This window comes from Microcaecilia unicolor, chromosome 2 (assembly GCF_901765095.1).
Source record: "Microcaecilia unicolor chromosome 2, aMicUni1.1, whole genome shotgun sequence".
Classification (NCBI taxonomy): Eukaryota; Metazoa; Chordata; class Amphibia; order Gymnophiona; family Siphonopidae; genus Microcaecilia; species Microcaecilia unicolor.
The window spans coordinates 241,474,279-241,496,956 of record NC_044032.1 but is presented as its reverse complement, the minus strand read 5'-3'; the positions used below and the strand labels follow the sequence as shown (position 1 = coordinate 241,496,956).

Here is a 22,678-nt window from a genome sequence, read left to right as displayed (position 1 = left end):
ACGCTGCCAGCCAATCGCTGCCTGCACCGTTCGCTTCTGAGTCCGACTGGCTGGCAGGCAGTGAAGGAGGACGCTGGGGGATGAAGAATCGCTGGATATGAGAGAGGTGAGGGCAGGGGAGGGACGGAAAAATCGCTGCACGTCGATGAGAGGGCAGGGGAGAGGCGGAGAATCGCTGGAAGTAATGGGAGGGGAGGGGAGGGGAGGAGGAGAAAAAGGTGCCGGTACGCCGTACCGTTGCGTACCGGCACAAAAAAAGCACTGGGTACCAGAGACATATAAGGACCACTTCAGCTATCCAGTCTACTCAGTAGCCCCTGTCTAAATTATTTTCAATAAGAATATCTTCATTGTCAACCACATAAAGTCTGACCATCTGTAGGAGATCACCTCTCCTTTTGCCCTTGCTGAAAGGATGGCCAGGCCATCATGCTACCATATAAAGCCTAGTTAATCTGAAATGAAGCAGGGTGAAAAGTCAGAGCCTTAGATGCCAGTATGTGACGTCCCATAGGGATCACCTCTTTCACCAGTTTTATTCAATGTTATTATGAGTACGATAGTGTTGGTTCCAGGAGCATGTGCATTGTCATATGCAGGTGATATTTTTATACAGTTTCCAATACCAGCTAATGTTGACCAAATGTATTCTGAAGTTTCAGCATGTATTACTAAAATAGGAGTCTTAGCAACTAAGTGTATGATAAAAGTTAATGCAGATAAAAACAAAGATTTTGTGGTTTGGTAAAGATTTGGGGTCTATCCCTTCAGCTATTCCAATTGGTCAATCTCATAAGTTACCAGTGGTAAATATGTCTTGAGTTTTGGGAATCGTCTTTGATTCTACATTAACATTTGAATCCCAAGTCAATATTTTAGTGAAAAAAGTATTTTTCAAATTGAGACAACTGAGATCTGTTAGATCATTTTTTAAAGAAAACATTACACCCTTATGATTCAATCTTTTATATAATCACAATTAGATTATTGTAATTCTGTCTACATAGTACACTTCTCAAGATACAATTAGACAGATTACAATCACTGAAGAATACTGCCATTAAGGTTGTTTTTGGACATAATAAATTTGATAAGGCTATTCCTCTGTTGGTTGAGCTGTATTGGCTGTCAGTTAAAACTAGAATAATGTATAAGATTGCCTGTATGTTTTTAAAATCTTTACATGTTTAAAGTTCTGTTCATCTATATAATCTACTCTATCACTCTTTTTACAGGCTAACATTTAAGTTTAAGAATAACAACTATCTTCTGTATCCATCTGTTCAAGGCGTAGTATCTAAGAGAAATCATGAACGATCTTACTCTTATCATATTTTGCAGTCTGTGAGAAATTATGCTTTTTCTGTAACCCCAGCATTATAAATACACCTTCTGTTTATAAGAGTTGAAGTTGTGTGGAGGCCACAGCAACCCACCTATACATATTTATTTATTTATTTATTTATTTGTGACTTATATCCCACATTTTCCCACACATGCAGGCGCAATGTGGCTTACAGAGAATTAAATAAGAGTACAAACTTAACAGTTTAGGCAAGCATAAAGAAGTGAGTAGGAGGGAAGAAACTAACAAAGTGAACTAGATAGGGTAAGGAACAAGGGATGCTTTAATCAGCATGGTAAATTGAGGGGTAAGTCTTAGCAAAGAGGAATGTCTTTCACAACTTCTTAAAAAGGGCATGGTCCACTTGAGTTTTAAGGTGACGAGGTAACGTGTTCCAGTATTTGGGACTCCAATAACGGAAAGACGAGGCGAAGATTTTCTTATACTTAACTCCCTTACAATTCGGAAAATGGAGGTGGAGATAGGACCGAGCAGCAGGGTTGGCATTTCTAGGCGGAAGATCGATCAAGGGAAGCATGTATTCCGGAGCAGCCCCATAGACGATTTTATGTGTTAGGGAGCAGATCTTAAAAGCAATGCGCTCCTGTACAGGCAGCCAATGAAGTTTAAATCGCAGGGGGTCGGCGTGTGCGAATCTCCTTTCGTTTAGGATGAGCCTCGCCGCAGTGTTCTGAGCCGTTTGGAAAGTTTTCAATAAGGAGGCCTGGCAGCCCACATAAATACCACTACAATAATCCAGGTGGGATAGGACGAGCCAATGGACAAGGGTACGAAACAAGTCTCTGGGAAGGAGGTATCTGATGCGTCGAATCCTCCACATGGCCTGGAACATTTTTTTGGAGACCAAGTGTACATGATCAACCAGCTGGAGATGTGAATCCAGATGCACTCCTAAAAGTCTCAGGCTATTTGCAATCGGGAGGGCAGAGCCCAGGACTGGAAGCATTGTATCAGTTACGTGAGCGTGCGTGGACGAGAGGATGAGACAATGTGTTTTTTCCCTGTTCAGCCTGAAGCGGAACACCCTGGCCCATTGTTCTAAAGTGGAGAAACAGGCATCTATGAGGTTGGCAACTTCTGATACTGTGGATTGAAAAGGGATGTAGACTGTAATATCATCCGCGTAGATGAAAGGGTTGAGGTCCAGATTTGCAAGTGCTGTGGCTAGAGGCATCATCATTATGTTGAATAGGGTAGGTGAGAGGGGAGAGCCCTGAGGGACCCCACAGGAAGCATTCCACGGTTCAGAAGTGTGGGAATTCACCATGACCTGGTAAGACCTTGATGTCAAGAAACCCTTGAACCAATGCAAAACTGGCCCTCCTATACCAAAAGAATCCAGTAGATGGATGATATAGAAATAATCAAAAGGTAACACCTAAAGCTTGCTGGTTACCCATTATTTCTATTTTGTGATGAATACAGGCAACTACTCTGTGAGCTTTAGAATCATTGAGTGACTTTTTTTTTTTCATGTTTACACAGGTACTGGGAAACATTCTAGTGGTCTGTAACAGGCCAAAATAAGAAAGAAGACAGACCATGAAATTAGACTCAGGTTGTCCAAATCTGACTGAATCCAGAGACACAGCTTTCTGACATGGAAAAATAGTGCTGTTCACAACAAGCAGATAATGCAGACCCTGAGTAACCAAGGAACTGGTAATAGCAGTGATTACTGCTGCTGTTACAGGAAATTGTGAAAAAACATTATAAGAATTACAATGTCTGAAGTTATGCCCATTTCTTGTAAGACTTTCTGCACAATATCTTTTTTTTTGGGGGGGGGGGAGGTGGAATGACTTGTCCTTGTCTCCTTTAAGTCACTGTGTCCAGCATCAATAAGGACAGCCACCCAAATCCCGGTCAATTATATGCAGCCTCCCCCTTCTCCAGGACACATTTAAAACAGGGGGCACAATTCCTAGTGGGGGTTGGGAGAGGATTTACCTTTAGCACCCAAAACATTTTGCTGGAAACAGTCTCAAGGAAACACTGCACACAGTATCTGGTTTTGAAAGAAAAATCTTTAGTGTGAAAATTTCTTCAAAAAACTCTGAAGAGTTTGGATGCAGTTTCACACAATCCAGTTTTTGATCCCTGATGGCACTCTCTCCTGTAGCAATCTCACTTTGCTAATTTGGGCTGTAGGTTCACCTTGGGTCTGGTGCTGGGCTCCGTGGCTCCCTTGCTGTACCTGTTTCTCCAAGTGCTTCAATTTTTCCTCTGCATTCCTTTGAACACTTGGACCACAGCAAGCAATGGGGAGCTCTGTCCTTTCTCCTTTTCCTCCCAAATGGATGGCTAGGCACCTGACACACACACTCCTCTTTCTGTGAAGATCTACTTTCTCTCTGTTTCCTCGAGTGAGAGGTTTACTTCCTCAGAGTGGGCCCACTTTCTATTCTACTGCTGGGTTCCTTAGGAACAGCTACTGAAGGTGCTTCAATTCAAGAGCAGTAAACAGGGGGTATAGAGAGACAATTGGCAGAGGCAGAGTGGAGGGCACGAGAGGGTACATAAGGAGTGATGAGAGAGGAGAGATAGGAAGGGGTTCCTGAATGCAGTACTTTATGTCCCAAAGTCAGGGTTTTATTTATTTATTGGGATTTATTTACCGCCTTTATGAAGAGATTCACCCAAGGCGGTGTACAGTAGGTACAGTTTAACATCAAACTTACAATTTTGTTAACAGCATAACAATAGTAAAATGTACACATATAAACATAAATACAATGAAAGAGGAAAACTTGAAAACAGTAAATTGAAACCTAATAATAAGACTACCATGAAACCAGATCAAAAATATACACATTTAATAGCACTGAAATTCAAATAACAGAAATATAATATGATGTAAGCATAAAAGTGATGGAATAGCACACAATTAGAACATTCAAATAATGTAGATATGATACTAATGCGTTTCTACGATACAGCTGAGGGGACAAGTACAGATACTTAGGTGGGGACAAGAGTCAAATGGGATAAATAAATGGGTGGCTAAATTAAAGGCAAATTCTTTGTACAGTTAATCAAGATATGTTGGATATGGGAAGAGATGGAGAGCCAGTGATGATAAGCCAAGAGAAGGGTGACACGGTCATACTAGTGGGAAAGAGAGAGAATTCTTATGGAAGTATTTTGCACCGTCTGTAACCATTTAAGGGAGGATGCAGGAAGACCTAAATAGATAATGTTCTAGTAGTCAAGGCGTGATGCTACGACGGAATAAAGGAATGCAGCGCATCATCTAAATAGTGGTGCAGAGAGCGAATGTGGCATAGTGAAAGAAAGCAAGATCTTCTGTCTACTGCTTTAGACCAGAAGCACCATCACAGGGACTTCACTGGGTAGCCCTTTGCACCCGAGGCAGGAAATTAGAGACAGGAGGCTTGCTTCCTCTCTCTCCAGCTCCCTCCTCCAACTCAAAGACAGGAGGGTAAGCTTCTTCTTTTCTCCCTTTCCAAAGTCCCCACCCAGGATATTCTCAGGCTTCACTGACCAAAAAGCTAGAATACACCATTGTGGCCACTCCTAGACGGGGACGTCATAACAAATGGTTCAGTCCATTAACAATACTGGCATCCACAATATTCCCTCCGCTGGAAGGAGTACAAACCTTAATAAAAGAGCGGCCAATGTTCAGCTTGCAGCAGTTAGGGTCTTTTAAAACACTGGCTGCCATAGTTTTAAAAAAAATCCACAGGATATTCACAGGCATCCAGATACTGGCCGACACTGAATAGCGAGAAATCAGCGCAGACTGGCAGTGCTAACCAGTCAATAGTGCAATTCAAACTGCTAAACTGAATAGGCATAGAGATAAGTTTAGGTCAGCGTTTTTGCCTTCCTAGCTTTATCTAGTTAGCTATTGTGTTAGTGGTCTGAATACTGCCACTAACCGGATCACCTCTAGCTCTGGTACAATCTGGATAGCACTGAGATGGTCAGAGGGAATGCTCAACGGCATTATCTGGTTACTGCTGCTGAATATCCTGCTCACCGGCATTTATCCAATTTGCAGCACCTGCTGACAGTGGAATAGCCAGGAATTGTTTTTACATTATTTTCTGACCTATTGTTTAGACTCCTGAGGCAGGCCTGTGGCCGAAACACGGTACTGTATCGAGTCTGTGAATAAAGTGGTACTTTATACATCAGTATCCCGTCTCCCTGGAGTCATTGGTCCACTTCCCACTTCCTGTTAACTGTTGTTTTCTCTTGGGAGTTAGTGTTCATCCACCTCGGTGGATCACCTCCTCCTTGATTGTACTATTATCCAGAATAATTATCTTGGAAAGTAGTCTCTGATCCTTCGCAGTTTCCATAGTGTTCTGAAGCATTTAGTTATTACTACTGATATTTGACTATCTAGTGTTAGGTATTTGTCAAGAGTAATTCCCAGTATTTTTAACTGTGTTTCAATGTGGTATGTTTGGTGGTTGGTTGTGAAGTTTTGGTGGTCTATGGGGTTGTGTGGACTTGACAGTACTAGGAATTTTGTTTTGTCCCTATTTAATTTGATTTTGAAAGTTTCTGCCCAGTTTTCTATAAGGTCCAGACCTGTTTTCCCCAGACCTCCTCTCCCCAGGAGCTGTAAACACTGCCTCCACAAGAGTGTGGAAAACCTGAGCCATAAATCATACCCAGATCCTCAGCACTGCCACTGAACCACCAGGATGGCCCAGGTCTGGGCTTTTGGACACCTCGCTCCAAATGTGTACTGGAACCTGCAAAGCCTGATTTCAACTCAGAGAAGCAGAACCATAACACAAGGCAGTGGGTCTGAATTCTAAACCCAGAACTAACTAAATGTCTCCTTCCAGAAACTGGGCCTGGTGAGAGCTTTGTGGAAAACAGGACACAGTGAAATCACAATACTCCCAAGACAGCAGATTTATGTTACATACTCACCTTGCACTCTTTTGAAGACACGGGAATTCATAAACTTTAAGAATCTATCTGCATAGAAGCTTGGTCGGTGGACTGATACAGTGTCCTGAAAACACAAAGTAGCAGCAAAGTTAAGGCTCTCCATAAGTAATTCAAAACAAAAGGAGACAAATATTTATTGGCACACACACCAAGGCTATGTGCTACATTTTGACTATGTTATCTTGCAAAGACATAACTCTACCCTGACTTAGAAAAGAAAATATTGAGACATTCTTTCGTAGCCAGCTATGATTCCCTAGCTGTGTATAACAAACACCAAGCAGGAAACAATGATAACGCCCTTAGTAAAAATATTTACGTTGAGCTGATTAACTGTTTGAGATGTTGTAATAATGCTTTCTTTTGAGAACAGTGACTTCAATGGACAAAAGAAGCTTCATTCTGTTTATAAAAGATGGTATGTTTTATACTGGCATATCGTGGCGAAGAGGAGAAATTGTTAGCTTTTTCCTTAACCTGAGACAAGGGTCATGACTGTTTCAAGGTTTTACAGATACCACCTCTTGGGCTAGGGCAAGGAAATTGTCTGGAATTAATACAGCTCATTGCTTGCTGATGAAAGAGCACCAGTTCATTCTCTTAGCTTCACACTGGAATAACAGGCAGATATAAAAAAATACTTAAAGGGGTCAATATTCAGCCGGCGGTGATCAACATTTTGCTGAGTAACATCGGTGTTCTGCATGGAAATTCAATGCCAGGCAACGTCCAGGCTCCGGCATTTAATTTCTGTGTTTCTGGGGCCAGCAAACCACAACCAATTAAGGGCTCCTTTGACTAAGCAATGGTAAGCCCAATGTGGGCTTACTGCTTGCTATACAGGAAGTACTGCCGGGCTTCTGTAGCAGCCCGGTGATACTTCCCACCCCTAGTGCACCATCATTTCCGGAGTGTACCCAGCGGTAATCGGGCAGTGCTGTGTGCTGCCCAGTTACCGCCAGGTTAACGTGGGAGCCCTTACCGCCACCTCAATGGGTGGCGGTAAGGGCCCCCCCCCCTAAAATGGCCACGCAGCAAGTGCTTTACTTGACGCCCGGCCATTTCCTGTAGGAAAGCGAGACTTCCCTTTTACCAGCTGCGGTAAAAGGGGACCTCGGCGAATGTGTAAAACATGTGCAGACGCCAATTCCGGCCCCCTTTTGCTGCAGCTTTGTAAAAGGAGCCCTAAGTCTGATATTTAGCACTTAACCCGCTATGGGACACAACATAAAGATAGGACTGACTTTTATGAAGTCCTGTTTATTTGGTGAATGTGGCCGTTAAGTGCTGAATACTGGCACTTAACTGGCCAAATGCTGCCTCTGCCCCAGAATGCCCCCCAAATAGTTGGCTTTCAATTCAATGCTAACCGGACATTTTCAGCGGCACTAACCAGTTAAGTTTGTACCTGAGGCATTGGAGAGTTAAGTGACTGCTACTGCAGAGGTTTAACTACATCTCCAGATGGTTAGTTAACTGCTACCAGAGTAACAGCAGCTGCATTGTCATGGCTCCTTACCCCCAACATTACTTCTACCACTAATGTACCATTAATGTGTGTAACATTTTGCCATTAATGCATGTAGCTGGCAAAAACCTGTCTGCAGTTTGGTAACTATAGTAACACAGTAAATGATGGCACAGAAAGACCAACAACAACAAACAGAGTCCAAATCTCCCGTAAAAACACCAGAGAAAACAAAAAAAACGGAAGATATACAGAAAGACCAACATAGCCCACTGGGTTGACCTTGGAAGGTTGTTACATAGTAACATACATACATAGTAAGTGATGGCAGATAAAGACCTGTACCGGCCATCTAGTCTGACCAACAAGATAAACTCATTTTACTTGATATGCAATCCTTTATATTTAATTATTTATTGCATATATATATATATATATATATATATATATATATATATATATATATATATACATACATATATATATATATATATATATATATAATATATATATATACACAAGTTTGATTTGTCCTTGCCATTCTCAGGGCACAGACTGTAGAAGTCTGCCCAGCACTCGTCTTGTACTAAAAGTTCTGAAGCTAACGTCGAAGCCCCTTAAAATTTACACTCAAGCCCATCCATATCTATTCAGTCACGATCAGGGCGTAGACCGTAGAAGTCTGTCCAGCAACGGTTTCCCTTCCCAATTACCAGCGTCGCCACCCAATCTCCACTAAGATTCCATGGATTCATTCCTTCTAAACAGGATTCCTTTGTATTTATCCCAAGCATGTTTGAATTCCATTTTTCATCTCCACCACCTCCCAAAGGAGGGCATTCCACGTATCCACTTCCCTCTCCGTGAAAAAATACTTCCTGACATTACTCCTGAGTCTGCCCCCCTTCGACCTCAATTCATGTCCTCTAGTTCTACCACCTTCCCGACTCCAGAAAAGGTTTGTTTAAGAATTAATACTTTTCAAATATTTGAACGTCTGTATCATGTCACCCCTGTTTCTCCTTTCCCCCAAAGTATACATGTTCAGGTCGGCAAGTCTCTCCTCGTACGGTTTGCAACGTAAATCCCATACCATTTTCGTAGCTTTTCTTTGCACCGCTTCCAGTCTTTTTACATCCTTAGCTAGATACGTCCTCCAAAACTGAACACAATACTCCAAGTGGGGCCTCCCCAGTGAATTGTAGAGGGGCATCAACACCTCTTTTCTTCTGCTAGTTATACCCCTTTCTATGAAGCCTAGCATCCTTCTGGCCACGGCCGTTGCCTTGTCACATTGTTTCTTCACCTTCAAATCCTCGGACACCAACACCCCAAGGTCCCTCTCCTGAGTCGAGCTTACTAATCTCTTCCCTCCTATCTAGTATCTCTCTTTAGGGTTTCTGCACCCCAAGCAAATTACTCTACACTTCTTGGCATTAAATTTTAATTCCTATATATTATACAGCAGTCTTGGTAAATATCAAATATTTTTTATATTTTTATATGCAGTGCTTAGTGTGATAGAGTGCCAAACTATTTTGTGCGCATCACAGTACCAGCACTACTATTATTAGTACATCATTGCACTGGATCCTGCCTACCCTCCACTTTAATGATGATAATTACTTAAATCTGTGTACTATAGAGGTGTTGTTACTTATCTTTTGGCAGTTCCAGGCTGTTCTCTCCCTATAATCGTGCTGCCAGTGCTGTCTGTGTGTCCATGTTTTAAATTTTGCTGATCGGATCTTGCTTGCTATCAGCTCTTTTCTATTTTCATTCTTTAATTTTGTTTCTGTTCTCTACGCGGTGCCACGTTTTGCCATTCTGGTGTCTTCAGGAGAACATAATCTATAAATACATATGATGGCTATTAATCTCTAAGTCCATAAACTTTTCCTCTCTCACATTGTCAACTTCCTGAATTATAATCACCTTATATCTGTAGGTAGCAGCTTATTCTCGGCCCGCCTGTGGGAGACTGAAGGTCGAACTCCTCCCCGTGCCCCAGACACCAGCGCACGCTCTTAGCTGTTATTTTTAAAGGGCTACTCTAATTATCTGCCCCTCTCTGATAGGTCCATTCCCTCTAGTTGTTCTCAAATCAGCCACTCTATTTCTTTAATGAGGCCAGTGGGTTGGATGGTCTCCCATTCAGAAATGAACCGCTGTTCCCTTTGTAACAAAACCTTTGATATGTCGCCCCCTCTTGGTAAATGTATATGAACCAGTACCACATACTTCAGATCTTGGTTCTGATGATTATGTTGGATCCAATGATCCACCAGCGGGACGTCACGTTTTTGGATTCGTAGGTTACTCACTCATTAAAGTGGAGGGTAGGCAGGATCCAGTGCAATGATGTACTAATAATAGTAGTGCTATACGTTGGTACTGTGATGCGCACAAAATAGTTTGGCACTCTATCACACTAAGCACTGCATATAAAAATATTTACCAAGACTGGTGTATAATATATAGGAATTACTGTGACAATATACCAGAGATACCTTAGGATTGAACCCGGAAATAACTAGTGATTAAATTTTAACTGCCAGACCCTCGACCATTCTTCTAATGTTCGGGGATCCCTTTTCATCGTTTCTACTCCCTCCAGGGTATCCACTCTATTGGCTATTTTCATGTCATCTGCAAAAAGGCAAACCTTTCCTTCCAACCCTTCAGCAATATCACCCACAAATATATTAAACAGAATAGGCCCCAGCACCGACCCCTGAGGAACTCCACTGCTCACCTTCCTTTCCTCCAAGCAGATTCCATTTACCACCACCCTCTGCCACCTGTCGGTCAACCAGTTTCCTATCCAGTTCACCACTTTCGGTCCTAAGTGCAGCCCTTTCAGCTTATTCAGAAGTCTTCTGTGGGGGACAAGGCTTTGCTGAAATGCAAGTAGATTATATCTAGCACACGTCCTCCAACCAGCTCTTTGGTCACCCAGTCAAAGAACTCAATAAGATTTGTTTGGCAGGATTTTCCTTTGGTAAAGCCATGTTGCCTCGGGTCATGTAGTCCATTGGTTTCTACAAAGTTAACTATCCTTTCATTCAGCAGTGACTCCATTATTTTTCCTTGTTGAGGTTGTATCTACTTCCCCCATGCAAGTGTGTGGAGTTTACCTGCCACAGAGTGCAAGTTACTTCCTCCATGCTTGTGTTGATGGGGTTGTACCTGCCACACAGTGCAGGTTGCTTCCCTCATGTTTGTGTTGATAGGGTTGTACCTGCCATGCACTGTAGGTCATTTTCCGCATGATTTCTTAGAAGTGTCAAAATAATGACATAGAAGTGCTCCATGCTGGCCTTTTAGGGATGTGTATCGCTCACTCCTTTTTGAACTCCAAGTACAAAGTACTGACATACACAAAATTCAGCAGCCACTGCTTATTTTAACTTCACATTTGTATTTCCATTGTCATACAAAACCCAAACACAAAATTAGAAAACATCTTTGCAAGTCTTTGCAACCACAAAGAAAGTAAGCGACAGTCTGGTAACACAATTTTCATGTTTCTTGCTGAAAATGGTTTTCTATATTTCTTCTATAGAACTCTCTAAGTATGCTAACTCAATTTATCATTGATATTAATTGAGTGACTCACCCCATCATAAACGAGTGCTTTCCAGGAGTGTTCCAGCCTCTTTATTAACCTAGTCAAAAAATAATAATGAACAACATTAAATATACTCTTGGAAATGAGAGCTGCCCATTCAAGTGTGTATCAGATACATCTGTTCCACTTACCTGTAAGACTGAAGGATGTCAATGATCCCCATAAATAATAGCAGCCTCTCTCCTCTATGGGTTTTTGCTGGAATACCTCCCATTCTGTGCACCAGAGCAAACAAAAACAGCTTCAGGACACTTTGCAAATCAAAGGACTCCATTTTCTCTCCTTAGCAACTTAGTTTTTCAGATCATGGGAATATGCCCCAACTGTGAATTCTCTTAATTTTCCCTCCCCCTCCCTCCCCTCCAGCAGAGCCTTTGCAGTGGCAGTCCTTCAATGAAGTGCATTCAGGGTCTTCAAGGGATTGAGTGAATCTCTAAACCTGCCATGACACTCTCTATTTTTGTCTGTTCGGCAAAATTTACAGTGGTGTCTCTCTATCTCTCTTCCTTTCCCTCCCCTCCTCCTGAAGGTCCAGCATCTCTTCCCCCCTTCACCTGCAGTCATGGTCTTCAAAGGATTCAGTGAATCCCCAGCCCTGCCAAGATACCCTCTGTTTTTTATTTGGCAAATTTTGTAGTGGCATATCTCTCTCTCTTCTCCCCGCCTCTCCCTCTGCAGATTCAGCATCTCTCCTTTCCCCTCTCCCCTTTATTGCCTGCACTCACTGGCAGCACAGTGATTAACACATGCTGCCTCTAGTTGGTCATGGTGCCTTCCCTGTGCCGTATCCAGCCCCCTTTGAATCAACGTTGTTTCCACATGGCGAGGGGAGGGTAGAGGCAGAGAAACGCCAGAATGCAGGCGATGGAGGGAAGAGAGAGGGAAAATGCTGGCTCCATGAAGGAAGACAGAGATAATGGACTTGGGGGGGGGGGGGGACAGGAGGGAGGAAAGAGAAAGGGAAAGATACTGGCTGGCTGGTTGTGGGGGTGTGGTGAAAGGAAGGAAAGAGAGAGGGATAAGATGCTGGACCATGGGAAACATTAAGAGGGAGTGGCACCAGCAGAACACCCCAGAGCGCTTGAGCATGAGGCTCTGCAGCCTGTTGCATTTCATTTGAGGGCTGACATTTGTGGCAGTGAATTAAAACAAGAGGTATAAGAGGAGTGGGTGGACTGGGGTAGGGACTAGGGGGTGTTGGTGGACCACTAATGGAGGGAGGCAAAAGTGGAAGATGCTGGACTTACATAGGTAGAGAGGAGAGAGAGATACTGCTGCAAACTTTGCCAACCCCCCCCCCCCCCCCCCCAAATAGACAGTGTCACGGTAGGGTTGCAGATTCACCGAATCCCTTGAAGGCCCTAACCACATACCACTGAGTAGAACAGTGCTTAACCTATATAAATGGGCTTTTATAGAAAAATGCAACTACTGCTCCCGTACTTTGATTTGCTGTATGAGGAGTTATTTTGGCATGGAAGGTTTGGAATTACATTCATATTTTTCAGTTTTCAAATGTATGTATACAAATCAAGAGGTGTAATTATATATGGGTACTTTTCTGGAATAATTTTAAAGCAAAAGTATGTGCATATGTACTCATTTCTTTTTCTCTCATATGGGCAGTATTGTGGTTCAGATTTCTTCTATACTAAAATTTAGGCATTGTGTATTTTTATACTATAAAATGGTGTTTCTATTTTGCTTTTAGCTATTTGAGTTTCTTGGATGGAGTCTTATATTTCAGGTTTGGGATAAGGCCTTTTTCTTCTCTAGTAAGAGCACGGGACATGGTTGATAAAATAAGATTTTCTAATTATTTTTATTCGTAATACTCTCTTATTTCTGTAGGGCAGCTGGTAATCTAGCAGTAGGGATGTCTGCACAGATTCCCTGTGCCACTACTTATCCAATAGACTTTCACATCTTGTGAGTGACATATTCTATATGGGCAGGAACAAATTGTAGAACCTTGATTCACTATTGAAATCCTCCCCTAGGTTCCTGATCCTTCCTGACCTTTGACCATTGGCATAAGGAGAAAGCCTTCAAGCCTAAGCCTCATAGATCAGATGGTGCCATTTTCTGAAGCAGAGTAGCAGGCCATGGATAATTGGGCAAAGAGTTCCAATTATTTTAGAAACGGCAAAGAGGGTGAGGGATGAAGACCAGGATTAAGGAAGATGAGAAGGGTGAATTGAGGGAGTCTGACAGCAAATGGGATGGATCCAAGGGGACACCAAAAGAGCCGCATAGAGTGATCTTATCCTACCATGAGTTAGCCAAGGTATCTAAAGGAAGAAGAGATGGCAAGTGCCAATGAATTAAGAATCTGAAAGAGCTTTTTGGGCTTATTTGTTGAAACAGTAACCACTAGCATAAAATAGGCACCCTCATCCTTTCCCTACACCCCCAAGTATCCAGCTTCTCCACTTCCCTAACCCCCCTCCACCCAAGACATCTAGCATTTCCCTTTTCTTTCCCTAGCTGTTTCAGGGCAGCACAATTCGGTGGGTGGCATAGTGCAGCAGTCAGCAGTGCAGCCAGTAAGGGGCCTTTAGCATCTGCATATACTCAAGGCCTGCTGTTTCAGAGGGTTGGGACATGGCAAGCTTGAGCCACATGGATGATCAAAACCTGGTGCTGCCACACTGAGCCTTATTTAGATACACTAATTTTAGTATTAGTGCTGCCCCCAAAACTGCCACCCTAGAGAGACACCCTGAGGTCTCTGCTGCCAATAGCCAGCACCAACTGGCCCAGGCATGAGCCTTGACATCAGCAGCCAACTTGATTCTCCATAGCTCCATCTATACCTCTTTTGTTGGACACCAGGCCCCAAATATGAGACATCAAGGATTTTTTGAGCCCTGCCTTTCTTAGATGTCTCTGATCAGACAGCCATTGCACATTCCTTTCATTGATTTCCCTGCTTCCTTCCACACAGTTTATGCTCCTCCAGCACTGATTTAGGAATTACACTAAGTAGTGTTTGGTTGGATCCATGAGTATTACTACAGGAACACTCCCAAGATCTGGCTGGCATCAGCAGAGATCGGAAGGCAGCCATTTTGCCAGCTGGATTCCACCCATCAGCCTTACGTGTTCTCTGTGACATCCACATCGACAGCTTTCCCAGAGGCCTGTATGGATTCCATGGCTGTAGAATAAAGCACTTTCTGTCCCCCCGGGCGTTTGCTGTCTGTTGTGCTCTGAGCATTTTCCCCATCTTTCTCTTTGGAAGTATGGTCCAAGATGTGAACACCCAGTAGAAGACTGTAGTCCATGATTTTAAAACTTTCCAAAACCTGTTGGCAACAAGAAAGAAAAATAAAAAGCATGATCAGGGTGTTGTGACTAAAATCAGCATGAAATGCCAACTGTGGATGGTATAGAAGACTGAACACCAGGCTGAAAGACAGAATAAAGAGGGTGCCTGTCTTTCAAAACATTTCCTTCCACATTGCATCACTAGGAAAAACAGAACATTACTTGTCAATAAATTGAACTGTTTTTATGTTGTAAGATTTCACTATAGAGAAATTGGTCCAGAAATCCAAGCTAAACTTTTTTATTTAATTTTTTGACTCATGCCTTGGCAACATAGGTGTCCTTAAGGGCCAGGAGGCATAGCCTCCTCCAAGACTTACCCTCAGTACTGCTCCTTTAGCTGGTGGGGGGGATCACAGCTGTGTTTCCTTGCACCCCAGCATCAAACGCATCACTTTTGCTGCACACCCAATCTATATTTTGTTTAAGAAAGCAATGCTAAAGGTTTTTCTGGAGTGTGTAATTAAACAGCAGTTTTTATTGAAAACACTTGTAATATTGCTTGACACTGAGATACTAACCAGCCTTTTTAATTACTATATTTTACGATAGCAAGACTACTGTCAATAACCCAGGCATGTAGACCTACATTTCATATAAAAACCAGAGTATTATAGGAGGTGACCAGAAGGACACTGTCTATTTAGATTGTAAGCTCTTTGAGAAGGGAATATCTTTTCGTGTATGGTGTACAGCGCTGCGTATGCCTTGTAGCACTATAGAAGTGATAAGTAGTAGTAGTATCCCTTAACATCTAGAACCAAGTATAAACCCTAAGAGATCTGTGATACAGAAATCAAATGTATAATATTAGTGCAAAATGCTAGAATGACAATATAACAAATAAATTATGTAGTTAGTCCAAACAAATGTATCACGTATAACTGTTTACCCTTATTTTTAAGCATCAAAATGAAGAATTAAACATCTACGAGGACTTATTTTTAATTAACATTAGAATTGAAGCTGATGCCTCGATGTACTGAGAAATATTCTATAAACTGAATTAATATTTACTTTGATATTTCCTGCAAGGGAAAATACCATATATAATATGATCTTAAAGTACAATCACAGCTCCATTTTTATAACTATTCTTTCCAACCTAAGTGAAGTTGGAAAGGATTATACAAAAGGGTTAAGAAATGTCTGCCCTTTGAGTTCATCTACTGGCGTTGTGTCTTAAGTGGAAGCAAATGTTTTATGCCAGGAACGTAAGACCTTTGAAGTCAAAATGATGAAATATTTGGATACCCACCAGACATAACTTAACGAAGATCTTCTATCATATTATAAACCCTTTGTCACCCTCTTATCACCCATCCATCTCTCCCTGTACCCGGCTCTCTCTGTTTCTCACCTAACCCAACCCACCCTCTTTTTGTGAGACTGTTACTGGAATGCTTTTATGTTTCACTTATATATATTCTGATATTTGTCAACATTTGCTCATTTCTGATCTGAAGAAGTTAGTCCAATAAAAAAAGGCATCATCTTACTTTGTTTTCTGCTTTATTTCTATTTATTACCTTTAAAACTTGACTAACACGGTTACCACAATACACAAGAATCTACTCAAAACTCATTATTATGAATTAGTCTATGCCATGGCTTAAGTTTGTGCAATTGGTGTGTTTTGGATTGCCTGGAAGATCAAATGGCTTTGTCTCTCTTGCTCTTTTTCTTTGGTTTATTCTGTTTTTATCTGACTGGTGTGAATGTGTTCTTTCCTCTCAATTTTATGGTATTCTTTTCTTCTGATTTTAACTAGACTATTTGGAAACTGCTTTGAACTGAATTTCAGAAAGTGTGGTACAACAAATGTGTTTAATAAACATAAACAAACTTAAATAAACAAACTTCCTAAGCATCTGACAGTCCTTGTGGTAGACCTTAGCACAAAATGCCTCCTTACAATCAAAGTAGTCAGCACTCACGTGACGTGTCATTACACCAGGACTAGGGAGAGACTGACCTGCTTCTATAAAGATAACAGATAAGGAACAATAAACGCCAGGTGTACCTCTCAGTCAAGCCTAATAATCTGTAAATATTTTGCACAAAATAACGTGCTGCCATATTACAGATACTAAATGGCATACTGAAGATAAGGAATTGTTCCAAATTAGGTATAATGTGCTTATTGCTGGGTGGATCATGACATGCCCTTCCAATGACCCTGTCCTCCCTCCCCTGCCCTCTGCTGGATGCCTGGAAGTGTTAGTTATCATTGCCACATCTTTATATCAGAAATTATTAAAGCACAGGACATACCCTCCTCCAACGCTTGATGGTTATCTTGTACAACAATATAATCTATAAGCTCTGTTTTTGAAATTGTGCAAACTATGCATTTGTCACAACCCTGCCATACCTGCCTGCGCCGCTACTCACTGACTCCCACTGCATGGTAGGGTTGGGTTTTGCGGCGTCCCTTGGGGCCTCCTCCTGCTGCTGCTGTTCTAGTGCTACCCACAGCATTTTGATTCCTCCCTCTAGATATGTGTGCACAGTAGGACTTGCCCTTTGACCCCCGCTGGCAGCGTGCCCCCCAGATGTTCCACAATGACCTCATATGATCCGGAAACTACTTTAGGGCTGCAGTAGGTTGTCTAGCCTCTGGTTCCTGCTTTTCAAGCAGTTCCTGCTTCAACGTCCTGTTCTGGTTCTAGTTCCAGCTCTGCTCCTGTTCCATCTTCAGCATCTAGCTCTAACTTCTGCATCAGTCTCCCAATCCAGCTCAAGCCTTTTGTTCCTGCTTTCTATCTTCAGCTCTGTCCGCTCCAGTTGGTCCTCTTATGGGTGACTCTCCTACCACCCAGGGTCAGGTAGATAGCGCCAATCTAACTGCGGCCAAGGGTCACCATCTTTGGAGCATGACAACATTTAGGGGTAATATTCAAAGTGATTTAACCTGGCAGGAGAGACTCCTGGCCAGTTACATCTCTCATGCAGGGCTATCTGCTGATATTCAGCGACACTTAACTGGTTAGTTCCGCTGAATACCAGCACTAACTACTAAAGCCATAGCTGGGTGGTCCAGGGGCAGAGTTGGCATTTATGTGGTTAAATGCCAATATTCAGCATTAACTCCCTAATTTAACTGGGCATACAACTCAGTCTTATCTCTGCCCGGTGTCGCTTAGGTGGCTGTGTGATGAAGATCGCATTTAATCGATGTAAACGCAGAACACCAGTTTTTGCACACTCAAAATCACAAAGAACACAGTGAAGATGATACAAGAATATGGCCTCAAGACGATATTGAAAAGTCCAAATTTATTGTGTGGCTCAAGAGACTCGACACGGCCATGTTTCGGCCAACTGGCCTGCCTCGGGAGTCCTTGAAGTCTATGGAAAAATCATGTGTCTGTCGATATATTACCCAATAAAAATCTTGCGCATGAAACTCAATGCTCAAACAGCGAATCAAAGGTAGACTTCTCAATGCTCTGAGAACTCTGCTCCCTTCTCCCTCCCTCTCCTCCTCCTCCATGTTCACAGTTCTTCTCTGGGTATTTTCTGTACACTCCCAGAATTCAGAGAATTGTATTAATTAGGTCTTAGATGAGTCAGTCTCTAATTTTGCGTCTGCCACCCTGTCACCTTCCATGTAGCCATTCCTGACACACTATAACCAACCACAGGAAGTCATCAATAGACTCATTCTAACTGTACTACGGGAGCAAGAGGAACCCTTCAAACCCAGGTTTCAACCTATGACTTGATGTCTGTTTTGTTCTCTCCTGGGACACTCCACTTAGTCCTCCTTGTGACGGAATATAGGAATTCAATGAGCCAACCGAGGTGTGAATGAAATAGTTAACATTAAAACCCTAATGGGGATATGTAAATGTTAAACAAAACTGCGGTTGCTAAGGATTTCTCACAAAATCATTCATAATTTTTGATTTGCTTCCACAAATCCTTACCATGTTAAATATGGACAGGGAAAAACAAAAGATGCATTGGTGAGATTACAGGGTGCGGAATGACTTTTTACCATTTAGCACTTGTCATACCAAAGGCCCTGCAAAGCATACACATATATAAGTAGACCACGCTTCTCAGTCACCACAGATAAAAAGCCTTAGGTAACATTTTCAAACTTCACTAACAGACAGCCACCCAGACTTGGCAATGTACCCATATGTATTTTGGTCACTGTATTCCCTTAGAATTCTATTTTCTTTCTTTAAAAACTAACAGAAATCTAAATAACTACACTACAGACCTCCTATTTGCATTTTAAGTTTTGTTTTGTTTTATTTTTCCTTAAAGAAATCAGCAAGAAAATACTTTTTTTCTAGCCCCATGCTAAAGCCTTTCTGGAAGTCACCTCTGCCCGGCAACTGAACTTCAGTGAAAGTATCAAAGATGATCAGTCCCATATTTTATTCATATTTAATCAAAACTTCCTGTCTGCTGAATTACAAGAGCTCTTTTAATTGTTTGAAATAAACTTAACGCCCTAAAGGAAAATCACTGCCAAATATATGACTGAGTCAGGGCTCTTAAGATAGCATCCTTTCCATTTGTTCTAAATTCAACCAGTCCACTGGTTTTATTTTTTTTCAGTGACAAAATATGCCATGTAAAAGTAAGGATGATACAAATTGCTTTTCAAAAATCAGAAATACGTTTTCTCTTTCATTTGCAGGTATTCTTTTATGATTCCAGGTTGTAATTTAACTGAATTTAGAAAGTCACTCAGCTCATCAGGAACAGACTCAATCATTCTCATAGTAACATAGTAGATGACGGCAGAGAAAGACCTGCACGGTCTATCCAGTCTGCCCAACAAGACAACTCACATGTGCCACTTTGTGTACACCCGACCATGATTGGTATCTACCATTTTCACGGCACAGACCGTAGAAACCTGCCCAGCACTAGCCCCACCTCACAACCCACCCCTTCCCCTCGGCTCTGCCACCCAATCTCCGCTAAGCTTCTGAGGATCCATTCCTTCTGAACAGGATTCCTTTATGTTTATCCCACGCATTTTTGAATTCCGTTACCATTTTCATCTCCATCACCTCCCGCGGGAGGGCATTCCAAGCATCCACCACTCTCTCCGTGAAAAAATACTTGCTGACATTTTTCTTGAGTCTGCCCCCTTCAATCTCATTTCATGTCCTCTAGTTCTACCGCCTTCCCATCTTTTCAATTTCATTGTATTGCATCCCAGAATTTGTAGGTCTGATTTCTCAAAAGAAAAAAAAAAAGGAAATAAAAAAAAAGTAGATTTCCATGTCCACATGTCCACGGATAAAATTGGGGTAAAACCAGGAATAGCACACTAGCACTGTATTTACTGCAAATAACTTTAGAGGGCGACCAAACCTGCTTTTTCTTGTTTTCAGCCAAAACCAAAACTGTGGCTGAAATTTATCACCCGGTTTTGACCCTAACCAAACCAAGTTTGATTGCCCCTAAACTCAGCTCTGCCTCTCCCCCAGTAGCCCCAACATCACTAGACAACCAGAGATTGTAAGGTAGGCCAGGGAGAGGGTGAGCTACAGGTGAGTGGGTGGAAGGCACTGGAGAGACCTATTCTTGTCTGGGGGAGAGCAAAGGGGGCTGTTCCTATTCGGGTGGGGGAGGGGGAAGAAAGAGGAGCTACTCTTGAGTTCACAAAGTGGGGGAGGGAGGGGGACAGCAACCACTGGGGGATTAAGGAGGTGACTTGCCTTAATCCCTCCAGTAAACCGCTGTTCAATCAGAGCATCTTTCTTAACCTGGACCTACCAAGTACCAGGTCTAAGTAACAATATCCATCTTTTTGGACATAGACATCCCCTCCCCTTCTGAAACTGGAGTTGAATGTCCATATTTTGGCCCCCTCCTAGTACTGCCAAAATACGCACAGATCACACCCCCTTGACATTAGGACTTCCTGTAGTCTTAGACATCCATATTCTAGCTTTCTAAAACCAGGGTTTGGGTATCCATGCAATATGGATATCTAAATAATGGTTTTCAAACGTCCAAAACACAAATAGACCTTCTAAATCAAGGGTCATAGACTCCAGAATGGGAATAACCTTTCTTGGTGTTGTGAAACTGTCTACCATTCAACCCTAATCAAAAAACTGTGGCGCACATCAGTCCCAGATTTCTCACTGATGAAGCAAGTGAAGATTACGAGAGAAAAAATAAAATTCAAGGACTTTCAGTTCAATAGCAGTTTATAATAAAGGGCTTCTTTTACAAAGCCACACTAGCGATTTCTACACGGCAAATGCAACGAGGCCCATTCAATTCCTATGGGCTTCATCGCATTTGCCGTGCCAGAATCGCTAATGTGGCTTTGTAAAAGAAGCCCCAAATAAATTCTGTTTTATATTTCCCTTGTGCTATTTTTAACAACAATGAAATGATATTTAGGCCTTGTTTGTCTAGTGGTGAATTGTACTGTTCAGTGTGTCACACACATGAACACTGTCAAGTGTGTCACAATAGAAGAAAACTACTGGCATAATATGATCTTTCTCAACTGGCACCCAGACAGTATTTGAGTCATTGTGTGCTAGAGAATCTGTAAACAATTCAGTGTTTTCTTTGGCAATCCAACACACAACGAATTCAAATGACTCATGATTAGTGCATGTATTCTGGATGCCAAGTCCTTCCTATTTAAATAGGGGCAAACCTGTCTAATCTGCCAAAGGAACATAAAAACAACCCTCGTCACATTTGAGCTTCAATGACAAAGAGAAATTGACCAATTTCAAATCCATTTCACACATTTTAGACTGTACCTCCAGAAATCTATTTTGTCTGTTAATTCAAAAGGCCTCAGATTTAGTTAACTCACTTATGTAGGAAGCCTGAAGTAGAGGATCAGGGAAGGGGTGTGGTCCCAGGCCCCACATATTTTCTTTTTTTCCTTCACCCGCCCCTCTAAGGAATTCTCAGACTCAGTCTCATGCATTCCCCCTCTTGGTCCTCAACACTCACTTGCTCTCTCCTCTTACTGTCTCCCCCCACAGAACACTCCCCCCTGTAGGAATTAGAGAATGTTTTTCCCCATCTCTGGCTACTGATTATTTCATTATGCTGGCCAGGACCAACAGAGGAAAGAGGTAGAAATTTGGCAGATGCAGCAAACAAACAGCATCCATCATTTTCCTATCTCGGCCACAGTCCTAGGGTCTTTCCTGTTATCAGCCTAAACAATCAGTGCTTCAAGAATCATGATCCAGCTCCTACTTCTGTCTGCCAGCTTGGGTTTTGGGAAGACTCACGCCTCCTGAAACCTCTTACACCGGGTGCCTATAAATCTGCCACCTTAACTGCATTAAGTTCATTCCCACAACAGGAACACACAGTTGAATATCATGGACATGGACTGGGGTGTTCACTGTGTAATCCACAAGCCAAATGCAGCCAACCTCACCCTGGGATGTGGCCCACATGGAATTTCTTGCAAAAATAGTTTTTAACTGACACACATGATTTTGAAGCATTGCAGAGCACTTTGGTGGATATGAAGACAATTTTTCAGACGAGACACACAGATTTTTATGAGTACACATCATGATATAACAGGCTAAATAATTCAGGTGGCCCACATACACATGGATTTCTGATCATGCACCCTACTGCTGAAAAAACTAATGCCCCTGATATAGGCAAACATTCTATGTAAAGGCTTTTTATCAGGTGGAGTGGAAGAGTGACATAATGGCTAGTGCAGCTGCTTAAGAACAAAAGGAACTGGGTTCAATGCCCACTGCAGCTCCTTGTGACTCTGGGCAAGTCACCAAACCCTTCATTGCCCCAAGAAGTGCAAAATAAATACCTGTATATAATATGTAAACTGCTTTGACTGCAGCCACAGAAAGATAGTATATCGAATCCCATGTTAAAGCTTTATATCAGGTGTATTCATAGAGAGTAATATATAAGAAGTAGGACAAGGTTCAGACCAATCACCTCT

The 22,678-nt window shown here is 42.1% G+C and overlaps 1 protein-coding gene across 6 annotated transcripts in view; it reads right to left on the bottom strand.

Moving 5' to 3' along the window:
* Positions 1 to 22,678, bottom strand: part of PIP5K1B (phosphatidylinositol-4-phosphate 5-kinase type 1 beta) — a 435,282-nt gene that overhangs the window by 79,731 nt on the left and 332,873 nt on the right. For all 6 annotated transcript variants that reach the window (XM_030193839.1, XM_030193840.1, XM_030193837.1 and 3 more), the window contains 4 exons: positions 14,506 to 14,711; positions 11,535 to 11,618; positions 11,392 to 11,440; positions 6,284 to 6,368 (listed from right to left, as the gene is read on the bottom strand). In XM_030193839.1, the coding sequence (XP_030049699.1) occupies positions 6,284 to 6,368; positions 11,392 to 11,440; positions 11,535 to 11,618; positions 14,506 to 14,711 (424 nt within the window). The remainder of the gene's footprint in view (positions 1 to 6,283; positions 6,369 to 11,391; positions 11,441 to 11,534; positions 11,619 to 14,505; positions 14,712 to 22,678) is intronic.